Genomic DNA, 27,857 nt, shown 5'->3' on the forward strand with positions numbered 1-27,857 from the left:
TATTTTATTTTATTTTATTTTATTTTATTTTATTTTATTTTATTTTATTTTATTTTGATTGTTTCATTATTAATTATTGATTTATGTATGTTTTTCACATTCATCAATACTTATTCCATAAACCCATTCAGTTCTTCTTGAAGTTGTAGTTATTTTACTGTCCTGCAGGGGGCGGTGGACTCTGTTGAGACCAGAGCTGTTTGTCCCTCCCGGCTTGCCGTAGTCAACACGGCGGGATGGACGGAAACTCAAACGTTTGTGTGTCAACAGTTTGACGTGTTTTGTTTAATCCAGTGGATTTTAGGAACCGAATAATCACCGGAATCACTGAATAATCACCGGAACCACACGAGAAACGCAGAAGGTAATTCTTCCCGGAAACGCCCACAGCCAATGGGAGTGAAGCAGGCCGCGAGACACCAGAAAGCAGCTCGAGCCCCGGTAGTTTTAGCTAACCGGAATGTTCGCTCGTCTCAATCCACGTGTTCAAAGTAACGGACAGCTGGGAGGGACAGCGTGTGTTTACAGGACCCTAACTTAACCTAGCCCTAACTTAACCTAACCCTAACTTAACCTAACCCTAACTTAACCTAGCCCCAGCTTAACCTAACCCTAACTTAACCTAGCCCTAACTTAACCTAACCCTAACTTAACCTAACCCTAACTTAACCTAACCCTAACTTAACCTAACCCTAACTTAACCTAACCCTAACTTAACCTAGCCCTAACTTAACCTAACCCTAACTTAACCTAACCCTAACTTAACCTAACCCTAACTTAACCTAGCCCTAACTTAACCTAACCCTAACTTAACCTAGCCCTAACTTAACCTAACCCTAACTTAACCTAACCCTAACTTAACCTAACCCTAACTTAACTTAACCCTAACTTAACCTAGCCCTAACTTAACCTAACCCTAACTTAACCTAGCCCTAACTTAACCTAACCCTAACTTAACCTAACCCTAACTTAACCTAGCCCTAACTTAACCTAACCCTAACTTAACCTAGCCCTAACTTAACCTAGCCCTAACTTAACCTAACCCCAACAACTGAAGAGCCACTATGTGTTTACAGGATCATAACCTAACGCCTAACCCTGATCTAACCCTAACCTTAAATTAACCCTAACTTACCTTAACCCTAAACTAAACCCTAATTTACCATAACTCTAACTACTGAAGAGGCACTGTGTATTTACAGGACCATAACTTAACCCTAACCCTAATTTTGACCCCTTACCTAACCCTAACTCCTAACCCCTAACCCTAATTTACCCTAACCTAAACTCCTAACTCCTAACCCTTAACCCTAAACTAACTCTAATTTAACCCTAACCTAATCCTAACCCCAATTTAAACCTAATCAAACCCAAACCCTTAACCTTTTCTAACTTAACCCTAACGTAACCTCATGTAAACCTAACCCAGCCTAACCCTATCCTAATCTTAACTTTACCTAATCCTGACCTAATGCAACCCTGACCCTTACCTAGCCCCTAACCTAACTTAACCCAAACCTAACCAAATGTAACTTTAACCCCAACCTATCCCTAACCCCTAACCTTACGTAGCTCTAACCCTAATTTCATCAAACTGTAACCTAATCTAACCCTAACCTAACCCTAATCTAATCTCACTGTAACCCTGTCAGGTTTCCTGTGGTGAAGATGTGTTCTCTGGCGCTGTTTGCCCCTCCGATGCCCCCGGGGCAGATCACTCTGTGTGAGTCCAACAACGAGCTGATAGCAGGAACCACCGCAGAACACCTGAACCAGGTGGGATTCTGGTTCAGACTGGACCAGTGGAGGTGGTGACGTTAGGGGTCATGTGATGTTGTACCTGTAGTCACGTGACCTGTGTTCCCTCCAGGAGGTGGGGCCTCTGAGCGTGAGTTTCCCCCGTGAGTCCCTGAAGCTCCACAGCCGTACGGAGGGCAGCGTCCGGGCCGTGTTCCTGGACCACTCTGAGACGCTGTGGATGAGGACGGCAGCAGCCTGGTGCGTAGAGGATGGACCAATCAGAGGCTGTGAAACACAGCCTGGTGCGTAGAGGATGGACCAATCAGAGGCTGTGAAACTCACCAGACATCTGAAACTATCCCCTAAACACTGGTTTTAATCTGTGTCACGGGACGACATCGTTACCGACTCAGAGCCGTTTGGACGTTTGCTAGTTTATCTAAAATGAAGATTAGACTGTAGACGTTGTTGTTTCACTTTTACGTGTTTCTTTTGACATCCATGAAGTGTCACAGAGATAAATGAGATTTGCTTTATGTAGTGAACACATTTTGGACATTTTCGACTCTTAAAACAAAAATTAAAATCACAATCGCGGTCAAATGAGTTAAATAAAAGGAACCTAAATTTTCCATCTAAACCAAAAATACAGTGAACTGTCATCGTACATAGTTTCTGGGCTAAATTTAAAAAATAAACTGAAAAAAAAAATCACTATTTCGCTGAACAGTAAAAAATAAATATTTATTTTACCAGGTTAATGGGACTTCTGCTCCGACCGGCTTTCAACGAGTGTGAAGTGTACTATTAGTGCTGAAAAATAATAAAAACTAGTAAAATATACAGTATTTTCCGCACTATAAGGCGCACTGGACTATAAGGCGCACCCTCAATAATTAGTTTGTTTAAAAAAAAAAAAGTTATTTCATATGTAAGGCGCACCGGATCATAAGGCGCACACAATAAAAAATAAATAAAATTTATTTGATAAACTGCAGCGGCTGTAGTTGCACATTCCGTCCATCAGATGGAGCCGCGCTGCTCAGGCAGTCATGATTGCATTCATGACTTCCTGACTACCTCTGAATGGCCCCTATTCTTATGTCAATAATCCATTCTGAGCCTCATCAAGGAAACCTGATCACTTGATCACTTTGGGTTAGAAAGAAGTCAAGACGCATGTTAAAAAACCTGACATTAAAAACTGGTTAAATTCATTACGAGTGCAGTCAGTGCCAACAGAGCGGATTATTTCCTGATCTGAAGTTCGAAGCAGATATTTAAGCTCCGACGTTCGTCTTCGTTTATTAATTAAATATTGTTTCGATCGATCGGTAGTCCAGTCGGAGGTGAGGTGCAGCTATTTGCTGCTGTGTGTCCTCAACAGTTTTTAACTAGTTTTTAATGTCAGGCTGCTAATTTACTGTCAAATGTGACGCTGTTTTACTCCTAGAACTGACTTTAACGTCGGTGTCTCACCGCCGTGAATCTCACCGCACGTCGCTGCAGACAGAATACACAAGCCTCAGCCGGGACTTCGGTCACGCCCCTTGACTACCGTTGTTAGGGGGCGTGGGCCCGAGTGCCTTGTGAGGGAGCTCCTCTGGTGGCGGGGTGCGGCATGACTGGCGACCAGACTCCCAGCTTTTTTCAGTGATCATGTTTTTAACCAATATTAATATGAATATTAATCCATATATGAGACGCACCGGATTGTAAGGCGCACTACGGGATTATGAGAATATTTTTGGCTTTTAGGTGCGCCTTATAGTGCGGAAAATACGGTAATTTCATTTTAACATCTCAAGATCACAATAATCTTCCAATTTACAACTACAGTAAAATAACAAATGCTAGAAATAAAACAGTCACAGCATCGTAATGAAGGGGCCAAATGCGGCCCCGGGGCCGCAGTTTGCCGACCTCTGATCCGTATGAAGGTGAAGTGTGATAAACTCAGCATAAGTTTGGTCACACTGGTCATTTAATCTGTAATCTCCAGTTTAAATATGGGATGTTCAGAGGAATAAACGAGATGAGTTTGACCTCGATGGACAAAGAAAACAGATCATTGAGAAAAGAACGTTTGTCTCAGTCCACCTGAAAGGCATCCTGGGTAGAGATCACAGATTCAGGATTGGAGCATCAGCCTGACCTGGTAGTTTCTGATTGGATCACAGCTGCAGAGATAACTGGCATCTCCACGTGGAAACGTGGAACCACACCCACCCGTCCTCAGGTGGGATTGAACCCAGTGTTCACGTCTGAAACACGTTTCTGTCTGTTCCAGGAGGGATGGCGGCTTCACGGGGCTGCTGAATGAAATCACCACCTCACACGCAGAAGGTGAGTGACCTCCTGACCTGCTGACCTACACCCACACAGCCCGCTGCTCCACTGTGGACTGACGCGTCCTCTCTGCGTCCTCCAGTTCCTGCCTGGCTGTCTGTGAGCTGTGGCTTCATCCTGGCGTTGATCCAGAAGGTGTCGTCTTTTCACGGCTCCCTGTTTCCTCACCTCACAGTGAGTTACGCTTGTTGGCGAAAGATCTCCCATGATGCTCCTGACAACCTGATGATGATGTCATCTGTTCCACAGCTGAGCAGTGAGGACATGATCTCTGAGTTTTCACAGGTGCTGGACTGGTGAGTGAGTGTTGGTCTGACTGGAGGTCTCTGATGGATCTGACTCTGGGCTGACGTTTGATTGAAGTTGAAGAGAAAAAACTGTCAATCAGCTGAAGATTTATCCGATTTTATCCTCCTCCTCAGGTCGGACTGCGTGGTGCGAGCCTTCGCCTGGCATCCTCACACAGAGAGATTCGCCGTCGCCCTGCTGGACGACTCCATAAAGATCTACAACCCCAAAAGGTAGGACCCCCTGACGCAGATGACCCGCTGCCCGGTGGGGGCTCAGAGGAGCCAGAGTCAAACCAGGACTTCCCTCCTCCTGTCCTCAGCACCACCACCCCCACGCTGAAGCACCGTCTCCAGAGGAGCATAGCGGCCGTCCAGTGGAAGCCCCTGTGTGCGTCCGTCCTCGCCGTCGCCTGTCAGAACGGTTTGCTGGTGTGGCACGTGGACCCCTGCTCGCTGTCGACCCGGTACGCCAATGATCCTGCTCCCTTAGACGAGTCTAGACACTCCTCTACACACAGAACGGCGTTTCTTTTTACTAGTGTCATTTATTATCTAACTTTTTTAGCTGGCAGCTGTGAAACATGTAAATGAAATCAGAGGGAGATGCAACCGTGGACTTAAATGTAGTGTGTTTTCTGCACTATAAGGTGCACTGGATATAAGGCGCACCTTTAATAATTGTTCATTTAATAATTTATTTTATATATTAAGGTGCACCAGATTTTAAGTCGCATATAATAATAAAAATTAAATTTAAAAAAGCTGTTATAAATTAAATATAAATTAAAAAATAAATTTTAAAAAGCTGGACTGCGTCCCCTGATTACCATTGTTAGGTGGCGTAGTCCGGCCAGACTACTGGCAAGAGTGCCTTCTGACAATGCCCCCTGGTGGCGTAGTCCGGTATGACTGCCGGCCTTTTTTTAAGTGTTTTTAACCAATATTAATATTAATCCATTTATAAGGTGTAACATGTGTTGAGCCGCATTCTGTAATAACGGTGCATTTTGTAATAAACGTCGAAAATGTCATAAGTTATTACATATTCCGGCAAAATTTATTACAAAATGCGGTGGGGCAGTTTATACAAAATGCGGCTTTATTACAAAATGAAATGAGAAAGTTATTACATTTTGGACTATTTATTACAAAATGCACTGTTATTACAAAATGCGGCTCAACAAGGTGCATCGGATTATAAGGTTTGTGAGAAAATGAAAGGCTTTTAGGAGCGCCTTATAGTCCAGTGCGCCTTCTACTGCAGAAAATACTGAACATAATCATCTTTATTTCTGTTGGTTCTGAGTGGGTTCCTTCTCTGTGAGAACTCCATCAGAACTTCTTGCTGCAGACGCCCTGAAGCTGTCTCCTCCTTTCCTCTGGTTTCCTTCCAGGCCGTCCTCCGGTTGTGCTCAGGTTCTGTCTCATCCCGGTCACTCCCCCGTCTCCTCCATCGCCTGGTCCCCCAGCGGGTCCCTCCTCCTGTCCGCCTCGCCGATGGACACGACAATGATGGTCAGAGATATCTCCGTCACGTTCAACCTGAGGGAGCGATTCAGGAGGTGGCTGAAGTTGCTCCTGTTGCTACTTTCAGGTTTGGGACGCGGCCACAGAGAGCTGTGTGCCGCTGCGGCGGGTCGGAGGAGGGGGCGTCACCTTCCTGTCCTGGTCCCCCGATGGCAGCCATGTCCTGGCCGCTACGCCATCATCTCTGTTCAGGTAAAAGAAACTTCCTGGATATTCTTTACTTGCTTTTAGGGAAAGGAAATATTTATTTGAGGGATTTGTGAGAAAACCTTCAGTTTAGGAGGCGACCTGTGGAGACGAGGGGACGGGAAGTGAGAGTTTTACACCCTGATGATGATTCACGTTCCCTTCTTTAGGGTTTGGGAGACCAGGATGTGGACCTGTGAGCGTTGGCCGAGTCTGAAAGGACGCTGTCAGGTGTGAATTATGAAAGTTGTTGTTAAATTAAAGTTCAGGTATTCCTAAATTATTGATTTATAAAATAAAGACACATTTTTAATGTATTCTTTACTGTGGTCAGACCGGCTGCTGGAGCCCAGATGGGAGTCGACTTCTCTTCACCGTACAAGGAGAGACGGTCATCTACGCCCTGACCTTCACCGACACCCCAGGTGTCTGTCCTTCAGATAAATAACAGACATGAATATAAGAGTTATCATTTCCATGACAACTTCTGCTCGTTCTTCTTTCCTAGTGTGTTCTTTAACTGTGTGTGTCTTCACCTGAACCTGTGTGATGATGTCATTCAGGGGGCGTGCCCACATCCAAGGGGCCGCAGGCGGCAGCGGTGGTGGCCGACCTATCAGAGACGACCTTCAGCACCCCGGAGGGAGACGTCGTGTAAGAACACTGACCGATATGCTAATTAGCTAAACCCACAAGGTGAGGGGCGGGGCTTCCTGACAGGAGCAGGAGTGTGTGAGCGCGTGTGAAGGTGGGTGATGTGCAGACAGGCAGCGCTCGGACTCTCACCCCCGTGTCGTTCCAGCGTCGGCGGAGAAACCCAGAGTTTATCCTGGGACCCGACCGGAGAGCGGCTGGCGGTGCTCCTCAAAGGTTCGTCACCAACCTCAGCAGATGTGTTTAATCCTCAGATTAAATTAATCCCATGGTTTTATTCGCCCTCTCAGGTGATCCACAGGCAGCCGGTCGTCCTGCAGTCATCGCCGTCTTCAAGACCAGAACCAGACCCATTTTTGAGCTGCTGCCCTGGTCGGTCCTCTCACGTGTGCTCGTACTTCATCTGAGCGTCAAACGTTTGTCTGTACTGAACGCGTCTCGTCTGTCTGTCAGCGGTTTTGTTCAAGGGGAACCTGGAGCAGAACCCAGACTGATCCAGTTCCACCCACACTTCCAGCAGGGAGCTCTGCTGACCGTGGTCAGTCGCTCGTGTCTCTTCTGTCTTTGAAATTATGTGGGGTTTGAATCATGAGCCGTGTCGTCTGCACATTTTCAAGGTTTCCATATTTTAATCCTTGTATTAGTTTCCTCCCGTTACCAAGAGGAAGGTCGTATCAATATTTTAGAAGTGATTCTTTTATTATAAAATCCTCTGTTGTGCTAGAAAAACATGTGACAGAACAACAAATTATTCTAGAGATGTTGTCCCTTGCGGCTTCCCATCTGTTTCCAGGATTCCTTGCAGCACCTGGCTGTAACCATGGTGATGAACAAGTGATTGTTCTCTCTGTTCTCAGTGTTGGTCCAACGGAAGAATAACTCACGTACCTTTCTACTTCCTGTCCACCGGCGTCCCACACCTGGGCCTCAGCGGGAGCCCCTCGATGCCACGCCCTCAGGACAGACCCACAGACTTGACCAATCAGTCGCTTTTTACAGAACTCCTGTCCTGACGGACCCACAGCCGCCTCTCTGATCACACGTCTTTGTTACAATGGTTCTTCAATAAAGTTTCTGCTCTTCTGATGACATTTTTACATGATTTGATTTTTTACAGTGGATTGAAAACATGTCCCCTTCACAATAAGAGCGTCCTCCACCTGTTTAATCATTATGTGTGGCTCTCAGTGGACAGGTGAGGTGGATCACATGCATGCAGTAAAAAGTTGATTTTTATCCTCCAACAAACAAATGATGAGAGGATATAATCATCATCCACCCTTTTTATATAACTAAGTTAAATTTATAATCATTGGTGTTTGGATCAGCAGCTTCATTGGTTCGTTGGACACAGAATCGTCTTGTTGAACTCGTCAAGCCTTGAAGCTCGTAGACAGGTGCGTCCAATCAGAACCAGAGGGATTTAAGGTGCTGACTGATGGAACAAAGATGGAGCTACTGGTCAGAACCAGGCCTGTGATGGTGGCAGAGACAGCAGATCATCAGAACCTGTGTTGTGGTTTAAAGGGGGCTGTCCATGATGGAAACAAGAACCAACTGAACTGGAGATGTTTGGTCCAGAAGACCTCCATCCAGAACCCAGACCCTCAGTGGAAGTTACAGGAAGCATCTAGAAGCTGAAAGGAGGATCTAATAAATACTGATGTGTGTTTTTTCTGTTGGGATGTCCAAATTTATGCACCTGTGTCATTTAGTTGTGATGCATGTTGGACATCTTCTGTTATTCCAGTAAAGCTGGTTTGGAGACCAGTGTGACATGACTTACAGTAATTTATCAGAATCCCCTTCAGGTGTGATGATATCCATTCCAGAATCAATTCCATTGATTTTTTTTTTTTTTGGTTTTACAACATAATTAAATGGTAAATCTTTGTCATATATTCCAGCAGAACCTTTAATTTTAAATGAGGTATACAGTATGTCACCATGAGAGCTTTGGTCAAGCTTTTATTACTCAGGACAGACTGATGCAGCTGCTCAGATCCATTTACTTTACAAAATGCTGGATTCCAGTCAAACAAGAAGTTCTCTGCCTGAACAGGTAGTTCAGACCAACAGGTGTCCAGCACACCTGGCCCCGCCCTGACACCGCAGAGCCAATACAGTACTTATGATCCTTTTGTTGTGGGCCTCTCATCTCAGAATACAAGCTTGCATCACAGTCTAAAGCTTTCACTCACACACACACACACACACACACACACACACACACACACACACGTACACACAGAGTGTGTGTTGAACGGTAAGAGTCGGAGCACACCAGAAGAAAAACATTCCCACGCCATGTGTCTTTATTCAAAACTCAAATCAAATATCAGTTCATTCTTTAGTTTTATTTTCCAATTTACATCAATTAGAAGTGTAACAAAATAAAAACAAAAATGATCATAATAAAATTAATTCCAAAAAAAAAAAAATGTACACGCCCTCACACGCACAGAGACAACCCACCCTGGTCGGGTTTTAACAGCCGTCCCCACATCCGAGTAGCCCCGCCTCCCCGTCTCCACCCGGCCACGCCCGTCCTCCAGGGCGGGGTGTGACTGTGCCGCGTGAGGCTAGTGGGATGAGGGTAGGGGCAGTGTGTGATGGAAACTGAATTACAGAACTCTTAGCACCTTCTGAAGAGAGAGAGCAACCCAAAGCAAAGACGGCCGTTCGGCTCCAGATCCACCTGAAAGCTCCGGTTTTAAACTCGACATGTTCACTTTGTTTGTCAGCGTGAGGTAGCTTTAAACAATCTGGATGACGACGTTAAGAAAGCAAAACCAGTTTCCCTCAAAATTCCTCCAAACAAATTTCTTTTTTCGGATGAGAAATGGGGCGATCGAAGGGTACAGGACACGGAAACATACATCCCCAAAAAGTGTTAGTGTGCATATAGACACATGTACACACATAATGTGGAAACATATATAAAACCATCTGCTTGTTTATAGACACAGACTTTTACAACAATAGAACCGAGGGTTTATAATACACAGTAAAGGGGGGGGGGCTCCTGCTGGCGCTGGGCGGGCCTGGAGCTCCTGGGTCGGGTCGGACTTACTGAGATTTATTTCTGTCGGCACTGATTTTGTGTGTCAGGAGGGAACCAGGGAGGGAGGTGGGGTAGGACCAGGCTGATCGGTAGTGGAAAGGGGGGGGGCTTGTCTTACGTACAAAGTGAACCCGCCCAGTCCTACCTCAACTCTGCCCGTTCAGGTTCGACAATAAATAAGTGACATCGAGTCATGTTCTGTTGGCCTGTTCCCTCTTCCCCCTGGCTCTGACTCGTTCCCGTCACCTGGGGGGGGGGGGGCGTGGGAATCGTGAGTGGATCTCAGGAAACAGGTGGAAACAGAATGCTGGTGGGGTGTACAGATATTGCCGGCGCCCTTCAGTGCTAACATCCAGGGAGTACAACTTGGAGAGCACTTTGTTGTGAGACAAAAAGCTTTAATTTTTCTTTTAGAATTTCCAGTCTTCTTTATTGTGGAGGAGTGTGTGTGTGTGTGTGTGTCTGTCATGTTTCATGGTCGAGTTTATTTATTTCCTGTGTTTTTTTGGGGGGGTCGTTGTGATATTCCACTTTACAAGAAGCAGACGGCGCCTATATCCACTCCAAACTCTTGATCCGCTCCTCCGATGTCCATAGGAGCAATGTCCACGATTGGCAGACGGGAGGTTTTCTTCGTTTTGTACTCAAAGACAGTCTTGCCCCACCGGCCTGTGTGTTTCTGTTGGTTCAAAGCAAAGACATGAATCAACACGAGTCTTAAATATTCACAAAACTGCAGAGGAACCGTTGTTCTTGGCGCGGTCGTGCCCTCACCTTGCAGCCATCCTCCAACACGGTGTACGTGAAGCGACTGTTGCCCTCTGCTCGGATCTCTACGTCGTTGGAGCCCTGCAGCAGCAAAGCCTTCTTCAGGTTGCCTGTGGTCTGGTCCATGTAGGCAACGCTGTTCTTGCAATGGTAGGTCAGGTTCTGAGTCGCCTCAGTGGACAGGAGCCTCAAGAAGGTCAGCTGGACGCTGGCGGTGTTGGCAGCGGGGCCCTCCTGAGAGTAGCTGAACTGCATTGACGGAACAGAGGATGAGTTTTTTGTTAGCAGCCTTCATGCTGAGCATCATGAATATTTCATCGTGAGTTTAAAGGTAATGAAACTGCGTGGTGGGGGAACTCACATGGAATCCTCCATTCATGGTCTCTCCGAACCAGACGTGTTTGCGGTCCTTGCCCTTACTGGTCCACCAGTTCTTCTGTGGCACCTTGGCGATGCTTGGGTAGGCGCAGGTCTCTCCAGTCTCCATGTTGCAGAAGACCTTGATGGCATCAGCCGTGCTGCCGAGGTTGGGGTCAACCCAGTAGTTACCTGAGAAGATGAGGAAATGTTGAGAACCTCCCGACACGTCAGACGTTTGGGTGTTCTTGGAGAACCACACTCACCGCTCTTCCACTCGGGGTGGCACAGCTTCAGGTCCCTGCAGGTGCGGGCAGGGTTCTTTTGGGAACCGTCGGGGCTTCGCAGGTTCTCAATCTGGTTGTTGAGCGATTTGAGGGAGGAGTCGACCTCCACGTCGTGCTGCCTCAGAGAGCTGGAGGCCTCATCGGCCCTCATGTACCTCAGTGGGTCCGGAGACTTCTCAGTCTGACCCAGACCGGCGAAGGCAGACATGTCAATACCGGGACCAGGGGGACCAGGAGGGCCAGGGGGCCCAGCGTTACCAGGAGGACCCTGAGGGAGGAGAAACCAATCAATAGGATCGGGGTTCACCATCAGGCGTAGCACGGTGACGATAAATGTTACGTACAGCAGGACCAGATTCTCCAGAACGTCCACGAGGTCCAGGGGGTCCAATGGGGCCAGGCTGCCCATTTGATCCGTCTTTGCCAGCAGGTCCGACAGGTCCTGGTGGTCCCTATGGAAACAAATGCCCGAGTTCATTGGATGTTAACAACTTTCTACTCCATTTAAATGGATATATCCAGTTTGAGATCCTGCAGTCAGTAGAAGGAAAAAATAAGTGATAGAACAAATGTTCTATCGGTCGTTTCTCTCCTTTACCTCAATCACCTACAAACCCTGTGACTTTTTACACATGAAGATTATTTGCGCAGCGGCATCTCCTTTCATTTTTCTTATCTTGGACAGTTCTTTGCTAGTCTAGGGGAGATATTGAAGTCCATTAAGATCTCAGCAGGAGTGGTTTCAAACATCACATTCCCGTGTCTTTGTGTCTCTTATTCCTTGCAGACAGTAATTACAAATCGCCTTGGCTGCCCATCTTATCACAGCAGAAGGTAATTAAAGAATGTGGCCTTTCCTGTCCTTGTCTCCGTCGGGTGATTGGAGAATCTAACCTTTGCCCTTCATTACTGTCACACATCTACACACCGTGGATCTGCAGGATGGGAATGTAAAGAGTTTCTTTTTTGCTCTTTGCATTTTGCTCAGTTTCCTCACCTTAGGTCCGCCTGGTCCAGCAGATCCAGGAGCACCGGAATCTCCAGAGGGACCCTATCAGGACAAGGATGGTAACAGGTTGGGTGTTTGAACAGGAAGTTGACAGAAAGTAAAGTTTAAAAAAATGGTACCGCAGGGATGAAGCATCTGATTACTTACGGGAGGTCCTGGAAGACCCTGCAGACCAGTGAATCCACGGTGGCCCTTCTGTCCTCTCTCTCCAGTCTCGCCAGCCTCGCCCTTGTCTCCTCGTGGACCTTGGGGTCCCTTGAAGAGAGGATTGCCTTGTGTTAAATGAATGGTTCCATTTGTTTGATACTTTTAATTACCCAGGTTTTAAGAGGACATAATGATATTGTCGCAGACGAAGCTGATGGTACTCACAGCCATTCCTCTGGCGCCAGCAGGTCCAGGGGGTCCTCCGGGTCCTTGAGCACCCTGAGGAGAGAAATAATAGTGTGATGGCTTCCTCATCCTAACTGTGGATTTGCCTTTAGTCTCTATGGCGTGCTACTTACTCCCTCTCCTCTGTCTCCCTGCTTTCCGAGGGGTCCCACAGGTCCTGGGGCACCAGGGGCACCAGGAGCTCCAGGGGCACCAGCGGGACCGGTGTTACCTCGCTCTCCCTACAGATGGACAGACAGCGATCCCACCCAGGCATAAGTTTCTGCAGACGAGCAAATCTAGCCAATACTTTCAAACAGGGAGCTAATGTTGGAGTTTTTAGAGACTTTTTGGAGACCCTAACCTTGACACCAGTGGATCCGTCTCTGCCTGGGGGTCCATCTGATCCAGGGGTACCCTGAGACACAGAACCAGTGATCCTAGTTAATATGACATCAAAGTAATGCCCACTTCTTCTTCATCTATATAGTAACGACCTCTCGTCCAGTCTCTCCAGCAGGTCCAGTAAGTCCAGGGGGTCCAACAGGTCCAGGGGGTCCGCGGTCACCAGCAGAACCAGTACCTCCTTGTTTACCAGGTTCTCCCTAAACCCCAAAACAACATGAATACTTTTATCAGGTCTTTTTCCACATTAAAAGTGCAGAATAATTGTGTGACTTTTAAAAAAAAATTAAGTGTGAGACTGAGAAAGATGGAAAAAGATGGAAACATCTTGATCACACCTACAAGGTGTAGTAAAGCTGACAGACAGGAACACTTACAGACGGTCCGGGGAGGCCGGGGAATCCTCTCTCTCCACGCTGACCAGGCAAACCAACAATACCACGAGATCCAGCCAGACCCTGAGGACCTGAAGGTCCGTCAGCCCCCTGTAGAGGCAGGACAGAGGAGACAGTCGTGAAGCAGCTCCATCCATTTCCTCTCGTCTGTGAGGTGCAGCTTTCTGAAGACGAGGCTGAGCAGAACTCACAGGAGGTCCGTCTTCTCCAGGCTCTCCCTTCTCTCCATGAGCTCCAGCAGGTCCACGAAGGCCAGCGTCTCCTTGTCTTCCTGGGGGGCCGGCATCACCGCGAACTCCCTTTGGTCCGTCTTTACCAGAGGCACCAGCAGGACCAACGGGGCCAGGGTTGCCCTGTGATGGAGAAAGAATGCTTTGCTCGTGATTCATCCAATCAGATCCCCCCCCTCTGGGAACTGGCTCTGGAAGAAACACTCACATTAGGGCCGGGGGGTCCGACTCTCCCAGCAGCACCAGGGAAACCAGTTGCCCCCTGTCAATGAGAGAGTCCAGAAAAATTAATGTGTGGTGACACATACCCCCCCAAAATAATGTCAAAAAATTTAACTAAAAATGCATCAGCATATGCATATTTGATGTTTGTAATGTATTGACTCAAAATCATTAAAGAATAAATTAATTGATTAAGATTGACAACTCTTACATCTACTGTGTATTTGTGTAATAATAAATGTATAACCTGTATATTTATGACATATAAACCTCAGTTGAATTAGATGAATGAACTCGTCTACAGAATAAACTGGACATAAACATCCACAGTTCTGTACTGATTTGTATTAATGAATGTATTTTAATGATATTTAGTTAATATGAATCTATTTTGAAGCTGACAAACAAGTAAATTAAAGTTTTTAATTTAGTACAGAAAAAAATCTAAATTTACAATAAGGTTATAAAGCAAACACCGGAATTATTAGTGGATAAAAATGACGTGTAATCGAGAACGACGTAACTCCAAACAACATATATGTGAATTTGTGTGTGACAATAAATGTACATCCTGAATATAAATAATACACAGTACTTACAGGAGCCCCCTGAGCACCACGGGCTCCTTTAGGTCCAGAAACACCAGTGGGTCCCTGATGATGATGATGATGAAGATGAAGAGCAGTGAATCATCACGACATTGACATTTGAGGACATTACATTGACTAAAAACGTGGTGAAGATCCAGAATGAAGAGAAATAAATTGATCTGATCCAGGAATTTATCATGAGACAAACACTCACCACAGGTCCAGGAGCCCCGGATGGCCCCTGAGGTCCAGGAGCGCCGCTGTCTCCCTTCTGTCCACTCTCACCGCCCTCACCTTTGGCACCAGGTTGACCATCAGCACCCTGGATTTATCCAGTCAGACAGTTTTACTGACAGAACATGAGGACTGGAGTCCAGTACCATCTAAACAGAGACATTAACTCACAGGAGGTCCAGCGAAGCCAGCAGGACCAGGAGGACCCCCCTCCCCACGATCGCCCTGCAACAGGACAGACGGCACTGATGATGATGGCTGATGATGAAGGATGAGGTGCTCGCTGTCCATATGGATCTAAGGACGAGGTACTTACAGGAGCGCCGCGAGCACCAGGAGCCCCGCTCGGGCCCGTGGGTCCAGTCTCACCCTGGATAGGACAGAAACGGTCAGGATGACACACAACAGAACCAGTCAGACCGACACAAACAGAACCAGTCAGACCGACACAAACAGAACCAGTCAGACCGACACAAACAGAACCAGTCAGAAAGACACAAACAGAACCAGTCAGAAAGACACAAACAGAACCAGTCAGACCGACACAAACAGAACCAGTCAGACCGACACAAACAGAACCAGTCAGAAAGACACAAACAGAACCGGTCAGGATGACACAAACGGAACCAGTCAGACCGACACAAACAGAACCAGTCAGACCAACACACAACAGAACCAGACCTCATGTTACCAACGTTCAACAGTCCAGAGGGGGACTTGTATTCTCACCTTGGCGCCGTTGGGTCCAGATGGACCAGGAGGACCAATGGGACCGGTCAAACCCTGAGAAGAGACGAGAGGAGAAAACCAGTCACATGGTAGAATTTACAATAAAATCCCATGATGATAAAATCTGACTTCAGGTTTATTTTAAACGTACTCTGGAGCCGTCCTTTCCTGGAGCGCCCTCGGGTCCTTTCAGCCCGCTGTCCCCCTGGTGGACAAAAACACAATGACATGATCATCACACACAGAACCACACGTGATGATGTTTCCTCTGTGGACTGGATTTGTCCAGTTTATTAAAATAACAACTTTCTGAAGGTATGGACCGCTCACTCTGTCTCCTTTGGGCCCCGGGATGCCACCGGCTCCTCTCTCTCCGGGCATACCCTGCAGGCCAGGGGGCCCCTGGGATCCAGCAGCACCAGCCGGTCCAATGGCTCCCTGATGAGAAAAAGAAGAACACTTACTGAATGGTAAACGTATTCATGATGGAACCACAAAGATAAATTTATGGTTAGTTAAATTGAAGTAGACGAGAGATAATCTCACTAAACCTGCAGACAGGTAGACTTGATTTACTTTAGGACAGACTCGTTGTCGTGGTGACAGACTAATCTGAATATGTACTTAACAAGCTGAACATGCTAATCGTAGCATAGCTGTGAAACAACTAAATGAGTAGTTTGGAGCAGGAAGTTAATAATCATTGATAATCATGAAGTTTTGTAAGGTCTTTCTGCTAGTGATGTAGTCTCTGCTGTAAAATAGCTAAAAGTTGCACACATTTATTTTTGATACCTGATCGTCTAAAACCCTTTAAACGGTTATTGGGACTGACTTTCTCCAAACAACCTTGGCAACTTGTACTACGGGATCTTCTAGCTCGACCCCTGAACTTTGGTGTACCATCTACCATTATATCGCCATGGTAACCAATGCATCACAGCTAACTTGCTCTGGAGCAGATGAGAGATCAGTAATTTAGAAAGCGCCACCTACTGACCAATCAGTCAATGAATTATAATCACATCCACTCCTTCCTGAATGACGCAAGATTAGAATTTATCAAGTAATTAATTTCCCAAAGTCAGAGATTTTGGATCATTTTGAAGAGCTTGTTTGTGTTTGTATAATATTGTGATCTTTTTCCTGATCAGTGATATATAACTTCCTCACTTAGAAATCAGTCCACTGAGAAAATATCAGTAACAATGTAAATAAAAAGACAAGTTCAGATTAAAAATCTGAAAACCAAATCCGTCTCTGAGCTCTTTGCTGACCTTGGGTCCATCACTTCCTGGTGTTCCAGGAAGTCCACGAGGCCCCTGAAGACCCTGAGGTCCAGCGCCGCCCCGCTCACCAGGGAATCCACGTTCACCCTGTGAGGAGACGGAAACACAGCGACTCAGAGGAAACGAAGACAGGGATGTTTTATGAAGCACCATGATGGTGAAATCAAGACCTTCACGTGTGAAACCAGAAGAATTCATAGACTAACTTCCTGTTTATGTAAATAAGCTATTTGGATACGACTCTTCTTCAGATTAGAAAATAAACCACAGAAATCTTCAACATGTGAACTCACTCGGGGTCCGACGGCGCCAGGAGCTCCACCCTCTCCAGAAACGCCCTGCAGAGAGAACAGACCTGGTTCAACATCGTTAGAATCACGTCTCTCACGTAGAACTTCTATTACTGGTGGTGAGAGGAGCCACAGACGTTCATCTCATAGAAACAACCTCAATCTGGAACCTCACACTGAATGAAAGTCATTTATCTGAGCTGGAAAACCATTCAGAACCAGGAATGAGGTTTCGTTATTAGCTCACACAATAGAAACGCATTACAGCTCCTGGTATGTCGTCATGGTGACGGCTCTCCAACCTGGATTTGGTTAGAGTCTTATCTTCAGGAGGAAGTGATGGAAGGACCACATCATGACCCAATCAGAACCTAAAGGTCAGCTCACCTGGTCTCCAGGCTTTCCAGCCTCTCCGGGGGCCCCAGTGGGTCCAGGCAGACCCTGCCCAACGACACCAAGAGGAGTTTGGTTTAGATTCATTACACATAGACAGTTTCACTAGAGATGGTTTATCTGGAACCCACCTGGAAGCCAGAAGGTCCAGGCTGTCCTTGCTCTCCTCTCTCTCCAGCGGGTCCCTATGACAGAAACAAACACAGGTGAAAACACACCTGAGGTGAACATGAACCGTCCCCCCACACAAAAACACCCTGAAGTACTCACAGCGGGTCCAGGAGGGCCAGAAGGACCGGTCTCTCCATCTTTACCAGACAGACCCTGTTGACACGGGAGTAAAGCGTGACCCAGGGTTAGAAGATAAACAGGCGATCATGTTGACGGGGGGGTCACGTGTTTACGGGATGGGAACTCACCCTCAGACCAGGCCGACCAACTAGACCCTTCTCTCCTGACTTCCCAGGTTCACCCTGTGGAGGAGAACCAACAGAGAGTGTCTTGAGCTGGGCAGCGTTAGCATTAGCATGACGAGCTAGTCTGCTCTCATTAGGGAAGTAAATATAAAAATGCACAGGAAGTATTAAAACTCACGTTAGCGCCTTTGGGTCCAGGGAATCCCATCACTCCTGGCTGTCCACGGGCTCCCTGAGGACCAGGGGGGCCGGGGCGGCCGTCCTCACCAGGGGCCCCCTACCAACGGCACAACACAGGACAGACATCCAAGCGATGAGCGATAATAATCAGGTAGGGGCCTTTTGTGCTGATATACTTGTATAAATGATAATAAAACATTCGCATTGGACTCACTGAGGGCCCAACTTTGCCTTGAGGACCAGCATCTCCAGGACGACCAGTGAGACCCTAAGAGAAGCAAACGAATTGAAGACGTCATTGAAGGAGACAAACATCTACAACGGGCAGAATTAAATTAACACCCCCCCCCCAAAACTAAACAGTGAGCCTGAGACGACTGCTCGACTCCTTCTGGGGTTCCTCAGGGTGAAGATGGGGGACTCACTCTGGCTCCAGGGAGGCCAGACTCTCCTGTCCGTCCAGGATCTCCAGTAGCACCTTTAGCCCCAGTAGCACCAGGAATACCTCGGTCACCTGGGGCCCCCTAGAAGAGAACAGATGGAGGGTTAAATATCAACCTGATGAAAATACCAGAGCTGCTCCTTCGTGTCCTCCTCCAGAAATCCCACCTTAGCTCCAGCAAGACCATCCTGACCAGGGAACCCACGGTTACCAGGAGCTCCCTGTGATGGATAGCAGATAAACGGATTAGATTGCGTGAATTTAATTTACGTCGTCAAGTTTTTTTGCTGGCATGGTTGCACGTCCTGGTCACGTACTCTCTCTCCTGGAGGTCCCAGTGGTCCAGCAGATCCAGGTTCTCCTCTGGCGCCTCTCTTTCCTTCTTCACCAGCAGGTCCAGGTGCACCTAAAGGACCAGCGGGGCCCTGGAGAAGTTAAGATATGGGACTAAATCTCCTCTTAGTGCAAACTATAAAGTAGGTTTCACCATATTGATGGAAGTCCGTCTCACCAGCTCTCCCTTGGGTCCAGCCTCCCCTTTGAATCCAGGAAGACCAGGGTCTCCCTAGACGACACGAAAGCCCACAGACAATCAGTCACTACAACACAGACAAATATGAAGGCTCCACATTACTTCTGAGGGACTTACAGACTGTCCCTTTGGCCCAAGAGGTCCTGTGGCTCCCTGAGGTCCAGGTGGACCTCGGGGGCCGGGGAATCCAGGAGCACCAGCAATTCCAGCAGCACCCTTTAAAGATGGAAAAACCACACTATCAGTATGAAGAAGAGCCACAGGATGAGTCTGAAGAAACGATGAAGATCTGAACTCACAGCAGAGCCTTTGGCTCCAGGGATGCCATCAGTTCCAGGGTTACCCTACAGACGGAGAAGCGACACGTCACACGGGACAACAACCACATGAACAGGTCTGGACACGAACATCGCTGGACGACTCACCGATGCTCCTGCAGGACCGGGGGATCCTGGAGTACCGGCCTCTCCACGGGGTCCTTGTGCTCCTTCAGCTCCACGGGCTCCAGTAGGACCAGCTTCTCCCTGATGGGACGCCAGAAACCCAACGTTAACGCATGGGACAACTCCGGTCAGGTGTGTCCAGTGTTTCTAACTTCATGAGCATCTGAAGACTGTCCACCTGCCAATGTTTCCATGGAAACGCTCAACATCTGTATTCTGAGTCAGTCAGGTGACTCTGACAGGAACACTGAAGCATCTCCTCCGCCACAAAGCAGACATTTAATTCCATGGGTTCGAACATCTCAATAAGATCTACTTTAGTCTCGTATTTGTTCTCTACAAACCTTGGATCCTGGAGATCCTGGAAAACCTGGAGCTCCAGCAGGTCCAACGGGTCCCTGCAGAGACAACATCAGCCCACATGTCTCAGAAGTTCATTTCTTTAGTGAAGGCATCTAACGCTATGATTCCTCATTGGATGCAAAATGGAGATCATGATACGTACGGGTGGACCAGCAGGACCAGGCAAGCCATCGTTTCCACGGGCCCCCTGGGGAGAAACGGGACAAAAGGGTCCATTAGAGGCAGTGCAATGGAAAGATTAGGAGATTACTAGTTTGGAAAAGTTTTTTAAAAGTACAGAAAAGTGAAGAAACAATGCTTCTTGGAGCTGATGGAGTCCAACTTACTGCGGCGCCAGCAGCTCCAGGACGTCCCCTCTCTCCAGGAAGACCTCGTGGACCCTGTGGGAGAAGATCAGGCGTTTGGACTACAACTCCCAGCATGTCAGGATGCTATGCTACCTGATCAACAGAGTGATGCTCACCATGGGTCCAGAAGCTCCATTCTCTCCAGCAGAACCAGTCTCACCCTGACAGGAAAGAACATTTTAGAAGAAATGAGCAGAAAATAACAGAAACAAACCCAACAAGAAAGATCTGAGATGTTCCATCACCTTGGCTCCTGCAGCGCCAGATTCTCCCTTCGCTCCATCCAGTCCAGGATGACCCTTCAGGCAAAGATGACAAGATTTATCAGGACTCACAGCCGGAGGAGAAGCGAGTGAAGCCGGACGAGGAGTCGTTCTGAATCCTCTGAAACACTCACTCTGTGTCCTTTGATTCCAGGAAGTCCTGGAGTTCCAGGGAATCCACGTGCTCCCTGGAATACAGACAGAGAATGTTGGAACCAGAAAAGTTCAGCTTCCCATCCCAACTTTGATTCGGATGTGATCCTGGAACCAATCAGACCATTTTGCATTTTTTGGGGGGGATAAAATAATGAGTGGATTTTCACCTGCGGCCCTGCAGGTCCCCGTTCACCGGCTTTTCCAGGTTTTCCAGCCTCCCCCTGGAAACAGCAGCAGGATGATCATTTAATAAACCAGTGGACAGGAACTGGAAAAAGAACTTCACCCATAACGGTTTCACCACTATCATTAGGAGACAGAAGACGCCCCCTGGTGGGGAACGGCTGGAGGGGTAGCGCTCTTGAGCAAATCTACTTTTGACATCTTAATTAAAAAAAAAAAAAAGTAACACAATGAAGTGAAAATGGATTGTGATTTTAAAAAACTGAATAAAAAATAATGATTACAAACTGTTTTAATTGGATCTCAAACCTTAACTCGTTGAGGGTTTGTGTTTAAATTGATTTAATGACATGAGTTTTCCTTCAGGTCTTCACACTCACATCACTTCCAGGTTTTCCAGCAGGTCCAGGTGGTCCACGGGGTCCCATTGGTCCCTGTTACAAATGAAGACATAGATGAATTGTTCATGTCGGTTAACTGTTCCAAATATAACTCTAACAGTTATGGATGATTATGTTTCTACTGAACATGACAAACACAGCCTGCATTCTGCTCATTAAATACTTCAGTCAATTTCTTTTGCAATGTTCCACAGAGCAAAGTGATGACGGCGACTGATGCTCTCCATTTATCTCTGTAAACCTGAAGCACGTCTTCAGATGTTCTGTAATGTTCCTGCTGAAGCTACAGATGTTCTCTGAGATGTTAGATGATGCTTACAGCTGCACCCGGCTCTCCAGTCTCTCCAGGGCCGCCCTGGAAACCCTGTGGCCCCTGAAAGCACACGTTTAACAGCAAACCGTCAGGAATGTAGTCGTTCAGGACAGATTTTATTCTTCATGTATTCATTGCTTTTGATTATGATGGTCAGTCGCATGTGGTGGACTTACAGGAGCTCCAGAAGGTCCAGGGGGGCCACGAGGTCCCATTGGTCCCTGAAAGAGAAACACGTGACGTCATGATATTATAATATTAACATATTAATAATATTATGTTTCAACAAATTTACAACAGGAAGCATCAAGTCTCTGTGCTGCAGTTAAGCTGTTTAACCACTAGGTGGCAGCATTGAGACGACGTTTGTCTTTTTCATTCATTCACTTTTTTAATTTTTTTTTTACTGTCATCACTGAACAGAAACTGTTCCACAAACCAGAAATCAGCTGAACAGAGGTTGTTTATGACACACACTCAAACACACACAGTCGTCGTGCCGCTTCTCACCATCGGTCCTTGCATCACACCCATCTGAGCGCCTCCAGCCTTCTCATCGAAACCTCCAGCCATCTGAGCAGCAAAGTTCTGCTCAAACAAGAAGAAAAAAAAAGTTGAGTTTCAAAAATTACAAATGCTGAAAGCACAAACATTCATTAAAAAATTCAATTCGTTCTTTAATTTTTAAACGACAGATTCAATAATGTCCCAGTGCTGATTTAGATCCTGCTTGAGAAACAAGAAACTCTCTCTAATGATCTTAATTTATTCTAGTGCTGTCGGACTCACTCCTCCAAGCCCCGGTGGGCCAGGAGGGCCGGGGGGGCCGGGGTTTCCAGGGGTTCCAGGTTCACCATCTCGTCCCCGAGGTCCAATATTTCCCTGTTGGAGAAGAGAGAATTTTATTTCACCAGACAGACGCCATCAGGAGGAGCGTTCCTCTTCTCTCATTGGTTCCCACACACTTCTAGTTTTTTTAAATTAGAACCTTTGAAAGCATTTGGGGATAAAACCTCGTTTATGTCACAGAATTATCTCCAACAGTTCACTGGTTTGGATTAACGGACACATCCTATTGGTTCATTTCTCATTCAATCACGTAATGACGTTAACATGGAGACATTTCTCTCACCCTGTCGCCCTTGGCACCAGCTTCTCCTCGCAGCCCCTGCTCCCCTGGGGGGCCCTGAAGAAACAAACCGGGACGGTTTGAACACAAATTCAGAGCGAGAACGATACCGATGAGAATCCGTGAGAGAATCAAACACATTTCCTTGATGAGTCTTATTTCCCAGAGCTTACTTACCATCGGGCCTGCTGGTCCCCGGGGGCCAACAACCTGCATGGGGGGGGGGGATAAATTGGTCATGAAGGATGAAGACAAATCTTTCCCGCTGTGTCCAATCGAACAGCTAAAGCTAAAGGACATTCCATCTTTGTAGGAGGTGGACGACCGACTTGAACCCGACCTGACAGGATCCAGTCTGACAGGAAGTGTTCCTCTAACATCACCTCCTCTTAACCTCTGCTTCGGCCGACTTTGTTCACCTGACGCGAACACTTTGAGAAAGGTTTGCTCAGAGGATCTGAGAGGATTTGATCGGGTTCATTATGTCTGAGGAATGCAGGGTTTTCCAACATGTAACAGAAAGTTCAGCGAGGGAACGCTGGGCATTGAAGGTGAGCCTCGTATCAGGGCGAAACGGCCCTCCAATGAGGATTAAAACAAGAAAATATGGCATAAAAAAGGAATAAAATACCAGAATAATGAAATATTTTTCAAGACAACTAAATGTGTCGTGTGTAGGTGTAGAAAAAATATAGGATAAATCATTTCAAACAAATAAAAAGTTTATAGTGGGTCATCTGAGTGGGACTTACATCTGTAATGTCTCCTGGTTCTCCTTTCTGGCCCTGATTAGTAGAATAAAACAAAGTGAAATCAATGAAGGAACAAAATGACTGAATGCTGCAAGTTTTACAGAGAAGGTCACAGAATTTTCATGTTTTCCCACAATGCACTGCCTCACCTTAGCGCCAATCGTCTCTGGGGTCACAGGTGGATGTTTGAAGGAAGGAAAACAGAAGAAAACATTTAGAACACGGTCCTCAGTGGGCTAGTCTGAATTCCTGTCTGTGATTCTTACTAAAGGGGCTGAGGGGTTCGGAACAAATGGGGCTGAATTGATCAGAAACCATCCAGATTTTATTTACGGCAACATTTAATTCTGAGATTGACGAAGCAAAAGCAGAGATGAATGAAGGTGAACGAAGCGTTAAGCTCTGATCAGTGAAGCAACGTGTTAAAGCAAATGTTAAGCAGGCTGTAGCAGCTGTAGTGGAAATACATTCTGATTAACAATGATATGTCTTCACTTAGTGTATGGCTCACTGCCTGGAAAGTAAATGTCAGCTCAAACTGTGATATTTTTGACTTAAATAGTAAAAACTTGAATTAATTCTGTAAGAGCCTCCAAATGGGTCCAATAAATCATTTATAAATGATTTATATTATAAATTATAATATAAATATTATAAATCAGTCCTGGTTAAAATGAGCAAATAAATAGTTAAATAATTAAATAGAGAATCTGAAAACATCTGTCAGGATTCAACCGATTCCAGATTGAGGATCAGGCCGTCCTGATAATGTCGATTCAGCGTGGGGGGGGGAAAGGTCAAAAGTGTCCGCAAGATCAACGCAAGCCAGAAGAGTAATTTATTTATAGGTGTAGGAATAAATAAATTACAACCGATGGGGGCAGTGGCGTCGGCGGGGCAGATGGGGCAGCACTCTCCGGGCGGGATGACGGGATTGGAACACTCTCTGATCTCCTCGCAGATTATCTCATCACACAGAACCGACCCGCTGTCACACACACAGATGCGACACGGCTCGGGCTTCCACACATCCTTATCATTATACTGCTGGCCGTCCTGGATGCAGCCTCCCGCATCCTCTGTGTGGGGGGGGGGAGAGCCGGGGGGGAGACAGAAGGCACAAGAGATGGGAAAGGGGTAGCAGTGGGTAAGGCAGCGTGTTTCTGTGTGGTGATGGCGTTAGAAGACAGATGATAGGTTAAAGGGGGAGGAAGTAGGAGGAGCAATGGCATTGTGGGGGCGGGGCGAGTCCATGAAGGGGAAGGACGTGTAAGGAAGGATGGAAATGAGCCTGTATCAAAGAAAAACTCAACATTTTTAGTGTAAAGTGTGATAAAAACACAATCACAACACAGGAAGAATCAATACGGGTGTGATTGATCGACGATAATCAATGCGGAGTCTGGGTTTTCTTTTCATTATAATGAGCAGAAGCTACAAAAATAAAAAAAGACTCAACATTAAACTCATGAAACACACAAGAAAAGTGATCATGTGACCATTTCACAGCGGCGTGAGATGCCTGGTGCACAACGGCCCCAGTGAACGGTGTGTGTGTGTGTGTGTGTGTGTGTGTGTGTGTGTGTGTGTGTGTGTGTGTGTGTGTGTGTGTGTGTGTGTGTGTGTGTGTGTGTGTGTGTGAGGTATTTCACGTCACGGCTGTGGGGTGAACGTGACCCTGCTGCTCTTATGAATGAAGCCCTCTCAGAAACACACTGGGCTCGATTGACGAGCCGCTGCTTTGAGTAAACACGGCTCCTCCTGAAGCCTCCATCTGGATCCCACCGCCGTGTCAAGAACCAGGGCAAACACACACGGGGGGCTTCAGGACGGCAAACACACGGGGGGCTTCAGGACGGCCGATCTGTGTGACGTCTGCAGCTCGGGGCAAAACCTGAGAGCTGCTGTTTGTCTCCTGAGCCCGTCTGAGAAACCGATGCTCAGCGCGTTCGAGGCTACCTAACATCAGGAATTCATTTACAGATGAAACCTTTGCTCTGCTTCTTCTTTTTTCTCCACTAATTACACCATCTGCTGACCCCTTGCTGTCCACTCCTCACTCCATCCTCCATCCTTCCCGCTACCCTTTGAGCCTGCTAGTCTGGGCTGGTGGGGGTCAAGCACCGTCTGACCCCACCACTTAACATCATTTAAAATCACCGACGCGTGATGCTGCTGCTGGGATTTAATGTTTGCTGGGGGAAAACCAGGAAAGCTCTTTCAGACCGACTGAAGAGGTTTTAGGTTTTATATCAGGAAAGCAGCAGAATCCAGGTGAGCACAGGTGAGCGCTTGTTCACCTGGTCCTCCATCTATAACCTATAGCCTGTGTGACACACATTCACATCATCGGCATAGCGGAGGAAACGTTCTGCTCCTTCATCTACCCTCTGGATAATATCACACCGCAGCACGTGTTTTATCCGTATCTCTTTGGAAACATCAGTTTGAGACTGATACGGCTATAAAATACATGTGTGAAGAAAACGTCATCGTTTCATTTTGTAAAACTTGAAGGTAAACGCGTGACTTACGGTCGTCTTCGTCCTGACATGTGACCAGGGAGAGTAGAACGAGTTGGGATGCTGCGAGCAGCAGAACGGTCCGCGAGTCCACAAAGCTGAACATGTCTAAGCGTCAGACATGCAGGAGCTCAGGTGAGAATGAAGGGACGACGGCGGGTCGGTGATGAGTGTGTGTGTCCCAGAAACCCTCCAGAATCTAAGTGGAATCCAACGCGGGGCCCCAGCTGGCACTCTGCACCCACCGCCTCAGGCCGAGCACCGCGGTTTTATGTCCGCTGCGCCTTGTATGGATCTTCGTATATTCCAAAGTAGCAGTCCTTCCCCCAGACCCCCCGTCAGGCTGAAACCTGAAGCCCGTTTCCCTCCCCTCAACCAGCAGCTTTTACCCTCCTAGGGGCTGTTTTTTTTTTTTTTTTTTTTTTTTTTTCTAAACCAGGGCCCTCGTCCCTCCCATGACCCGCTCGGCCCGGCCAGAAGAAGCACCTCCACTTTCACCGGGTCCGACCGGGAGATGATAATCAATGTGTAACCTAATACGATCAATCAGCTTCCTGTGATCAGTTGTTAAAGCATGAAAACATGACGACAGCTGATCAAACCACACATTTAAGTTTCACCAACATGGAACGATGATTTTAAAGTTCGTTATTCTTAAAAAATGAGCTTTTTTTTTGAAATTCCGAAACATTTTCCGAATGATTCCAAACCCAGTTCCTCCATTTAAGTAACTGGAAATCTATAAGACTCTATAAAACAACAAAAATATCACAAACTTAAAGAACTTGCTTATTGATCAGGGCTGATATTTTATTTTACCTGTCAATTAACATCAATGCTGTTTCCAGGTTTACATTCAGCTTTACATTTTTAAACACAAAGACATTAAAGACGCTCCGTGCTCATTTCTCGCTCTATGGATTAAACTGACGACCTTGGACGACCTTTAATGTTGACCTGAGCGATCAGCTGTTGGTGGTCATGACAACGAGGGGATGCCTGTTTGGACCAGGTCCACTGGCAGGAGGTTGTGAGATCCGGTTAAAGGTGTGATCCTACATTTCTGCATTGATGTTGTTATATTCACACACGCACACATGCACACACACACACACACACACACGCGCACACACACACACACACACGCACACACACACCACCATTACAGCATTCCTGACTGAACAGCAGGCCGTACGCTGACAGGAAGCGTCTGCCTCCCTTCATCAGGTACGTCTCTCCACAGAGCAGGTGAGTGGGCTTGAAAGGGGGTCTTTGTCATTGGGGGGGGGTCGTAATTCAGGGTCATGGCCCTCCGGAGAGCCCCTTCGTTCCACATACCGGACAGAACGCTCTGAGGCCGCCGCCGCCTCCGCCTCATCCTGCTGGACCTGTGAGCAGGTTGGAGCGATGGCGAGAAGGTTGGGGCCGCTCATCGGGGGTGGGGGGGTGGGGTTGTGGTTCTGCAGGACCGTTTGGTCGCAGTCGGGGTTTATCTTTAGCAGGTCGGTCGGTAACGATGGTTTCACTCAGTCCAGCAACAAAAAACGTGAGGAATTCCAGCAGCACAGCTGAATAAATAGCGTGTGCCTGTAGACAATGAGAAGGGCACACAGGGACACGCTGGCTCTGATTGGCTGCGTGGGGTCAGGTCGGGGTTGCTGTGTCACGAAGGAGAATGACTCACAACGTTTTCGCCCCCAGATGTAGAGAAATGTTTCCTCCCAGCGTGACGTCTGCTGCCGGACATCAGCGAGCTCTGATCCAACCGTTAGCCCCCCCCCGAGGGACAGTCTCCACTGACGCTAAGACCGCTTAGCCCATTAGCATGTCCGTGCTAACAAGTAGACCTTATCATGAAACACATTTAAAATATATCATGAAATGTCCTTGATGGACTCTGACAGTCTTGGTTGGATTTGTTTTTAGTTTTTTTAGGTCAGCACTGGATTAGGAGGCAGGTTTTCACAGATGTGGGTCCTAATCCAGGTCTGGAAGAATAAAACACACCCAGGTTTGTGAAAAGAACTGGATCCAT

The 27,857-nt window shown here is 47.1% G+C and overlaps 2 protein-coding genes across 4 annotated transcripts; one reads left to right on the forward strand and one right to left on the reverse strand.

Moving 5' to 3' along the window:
- Positions 1-224: 224 nt before the first annotated feature.
- On the forward strand, positions 225-7,835 carry aaas (achalasia, adrenocortical insufficiency, alacrimia). 2 transcript variants are annotated; one of them, XM_068332465.1, is made up of 17 exons: positions 225-364; positions 1,653-1,776; positions 1,871-1,998; positions 4,031-4,086; positions 4,172-4,263; positions 4,339-4,385; positions 4,512-4,610; positions 4,700-4,843; positions 5,774-5,894; positions 5,974-6,098; positions 6,263-6,323; positions 6,427-6,517; positions 6,656-6,746; positions 6,895-6,962; positions 7,037-7,118; positions 7,200-7,284; positions 7,604-7,835. In XM_068332465.1, the coding sequence occupies exons 2-17, from the start codon at positions 1,669-1,671 to the stop codon at positions 7,757-7,759; spliced, it is 1,554 nt and encodes a 517-aa protein (XP_068188566.1). In that variant the 5' UTR covers positions 225-364; positions 1,653-1,668; the 3' UTR covers positions 7,760-7,835. The 2 variants fall into 2 exon arrangements, with proteins under 2 accessions (XP_068188566.1, XP_068188556.1); XM_068332455.1 differs by having other exon boundaries at positions 7,037-7,284.
- Positions 7,836-9,084: 1,249 nt separating this feature from the next.
- col2a1a (collagen, type II, alpha 1a) lies at positions 9,085-26,117 on the reverse strand. Of its 2 annotated transcripts, XM_068328269.1 has the most exons (54): positions 25,835-26,117; positions 24,173-24,379; positions 23,450-23,466; positions 23,301-23,333; positions 22,726-22,758; positions 22,552-22,605; positions 22,209-22,301; positions 21,930-22,007; positions 21,596-21,640; positions 21,426-21,479; positions 21,086-21,139; positions 20,690-20,743; positions 20,501-20,554; positions 20,349-20,402; positions 20,220-20,264; positions 20,083-20,136; positions 19,899-19,943; positions 19,738-19,791; positions 19,376-19,474; positions 19,250-19,294; positions 19,068-19,166; positions 18,930-18,983; positions 18,736-18,843; positions 18,586-18,639; positions 18,402-18,500; positions 18,191-18,244; positions 17,975-18,073; positions 17,800-17,853; positions 17,651-17,704; positions 17,512-17,565; positions 17,375-17,428; positions 16,991-17,035; positions 16,686-16,784; positions 15,739-15,846; positions 15,560-15,613; positions 15,409-15,462; positions 14,996-15,049; positions 14,851-14,904; positions 14,660-14,767; positions 14,455-14,508; positions 13,842-13,895; positions 13,595-13,756; positions 13,386-13,493; positions 13,101-13,208; positions 12,968-13,021; positions 12,738-12,845; positions 12,604-12,657; positions 12,379-12,486; positions 12,220-12,273; positions 11,567-11,674; positions 11,202-11,490; positions 10,940-11,127; positions 10,585-10,827; positions 9,085-10,489 (listed from the first exon to the last, which is right to left on the reverse strand). In XM_068328269.1, exons 1-54 carry the CDS (start codon positions 25,926-25,928, stop codon positions 10,343-10,345), a joined length of 4,464 nt encoding a protein of 1,487 aa, XP_068184370.1. In that variant the 5' UTR covers positions 25,929-26,117; the 3' UTR covers positions 9,085-10,342. The 2 variants fall into 2 exon arrangements, with proteins under 2 accessions (XP_068184370.1, XP_068184379.1); XM_068328278.1 differs by lacking the exon at positions 24,173-24,379.
- Positions 26,118-27,857: the final 1,740 nt, after the last annotated feature.

The sequence above is a fragment of the Antennarius striatus genome, chromosome 2, assembly GCF_040054535.1.
Source record: "Antennarius striatus isolate MH-2024 chromosome 2, ASM4005453v1, whole genome shotgun sequence".
Lineage (NCBI taxonomy): Eukaryota > Metazoa > Chordata > Actinopteri > Lophiiformes > Antennariidae > Antennarius > Antennarius striatus.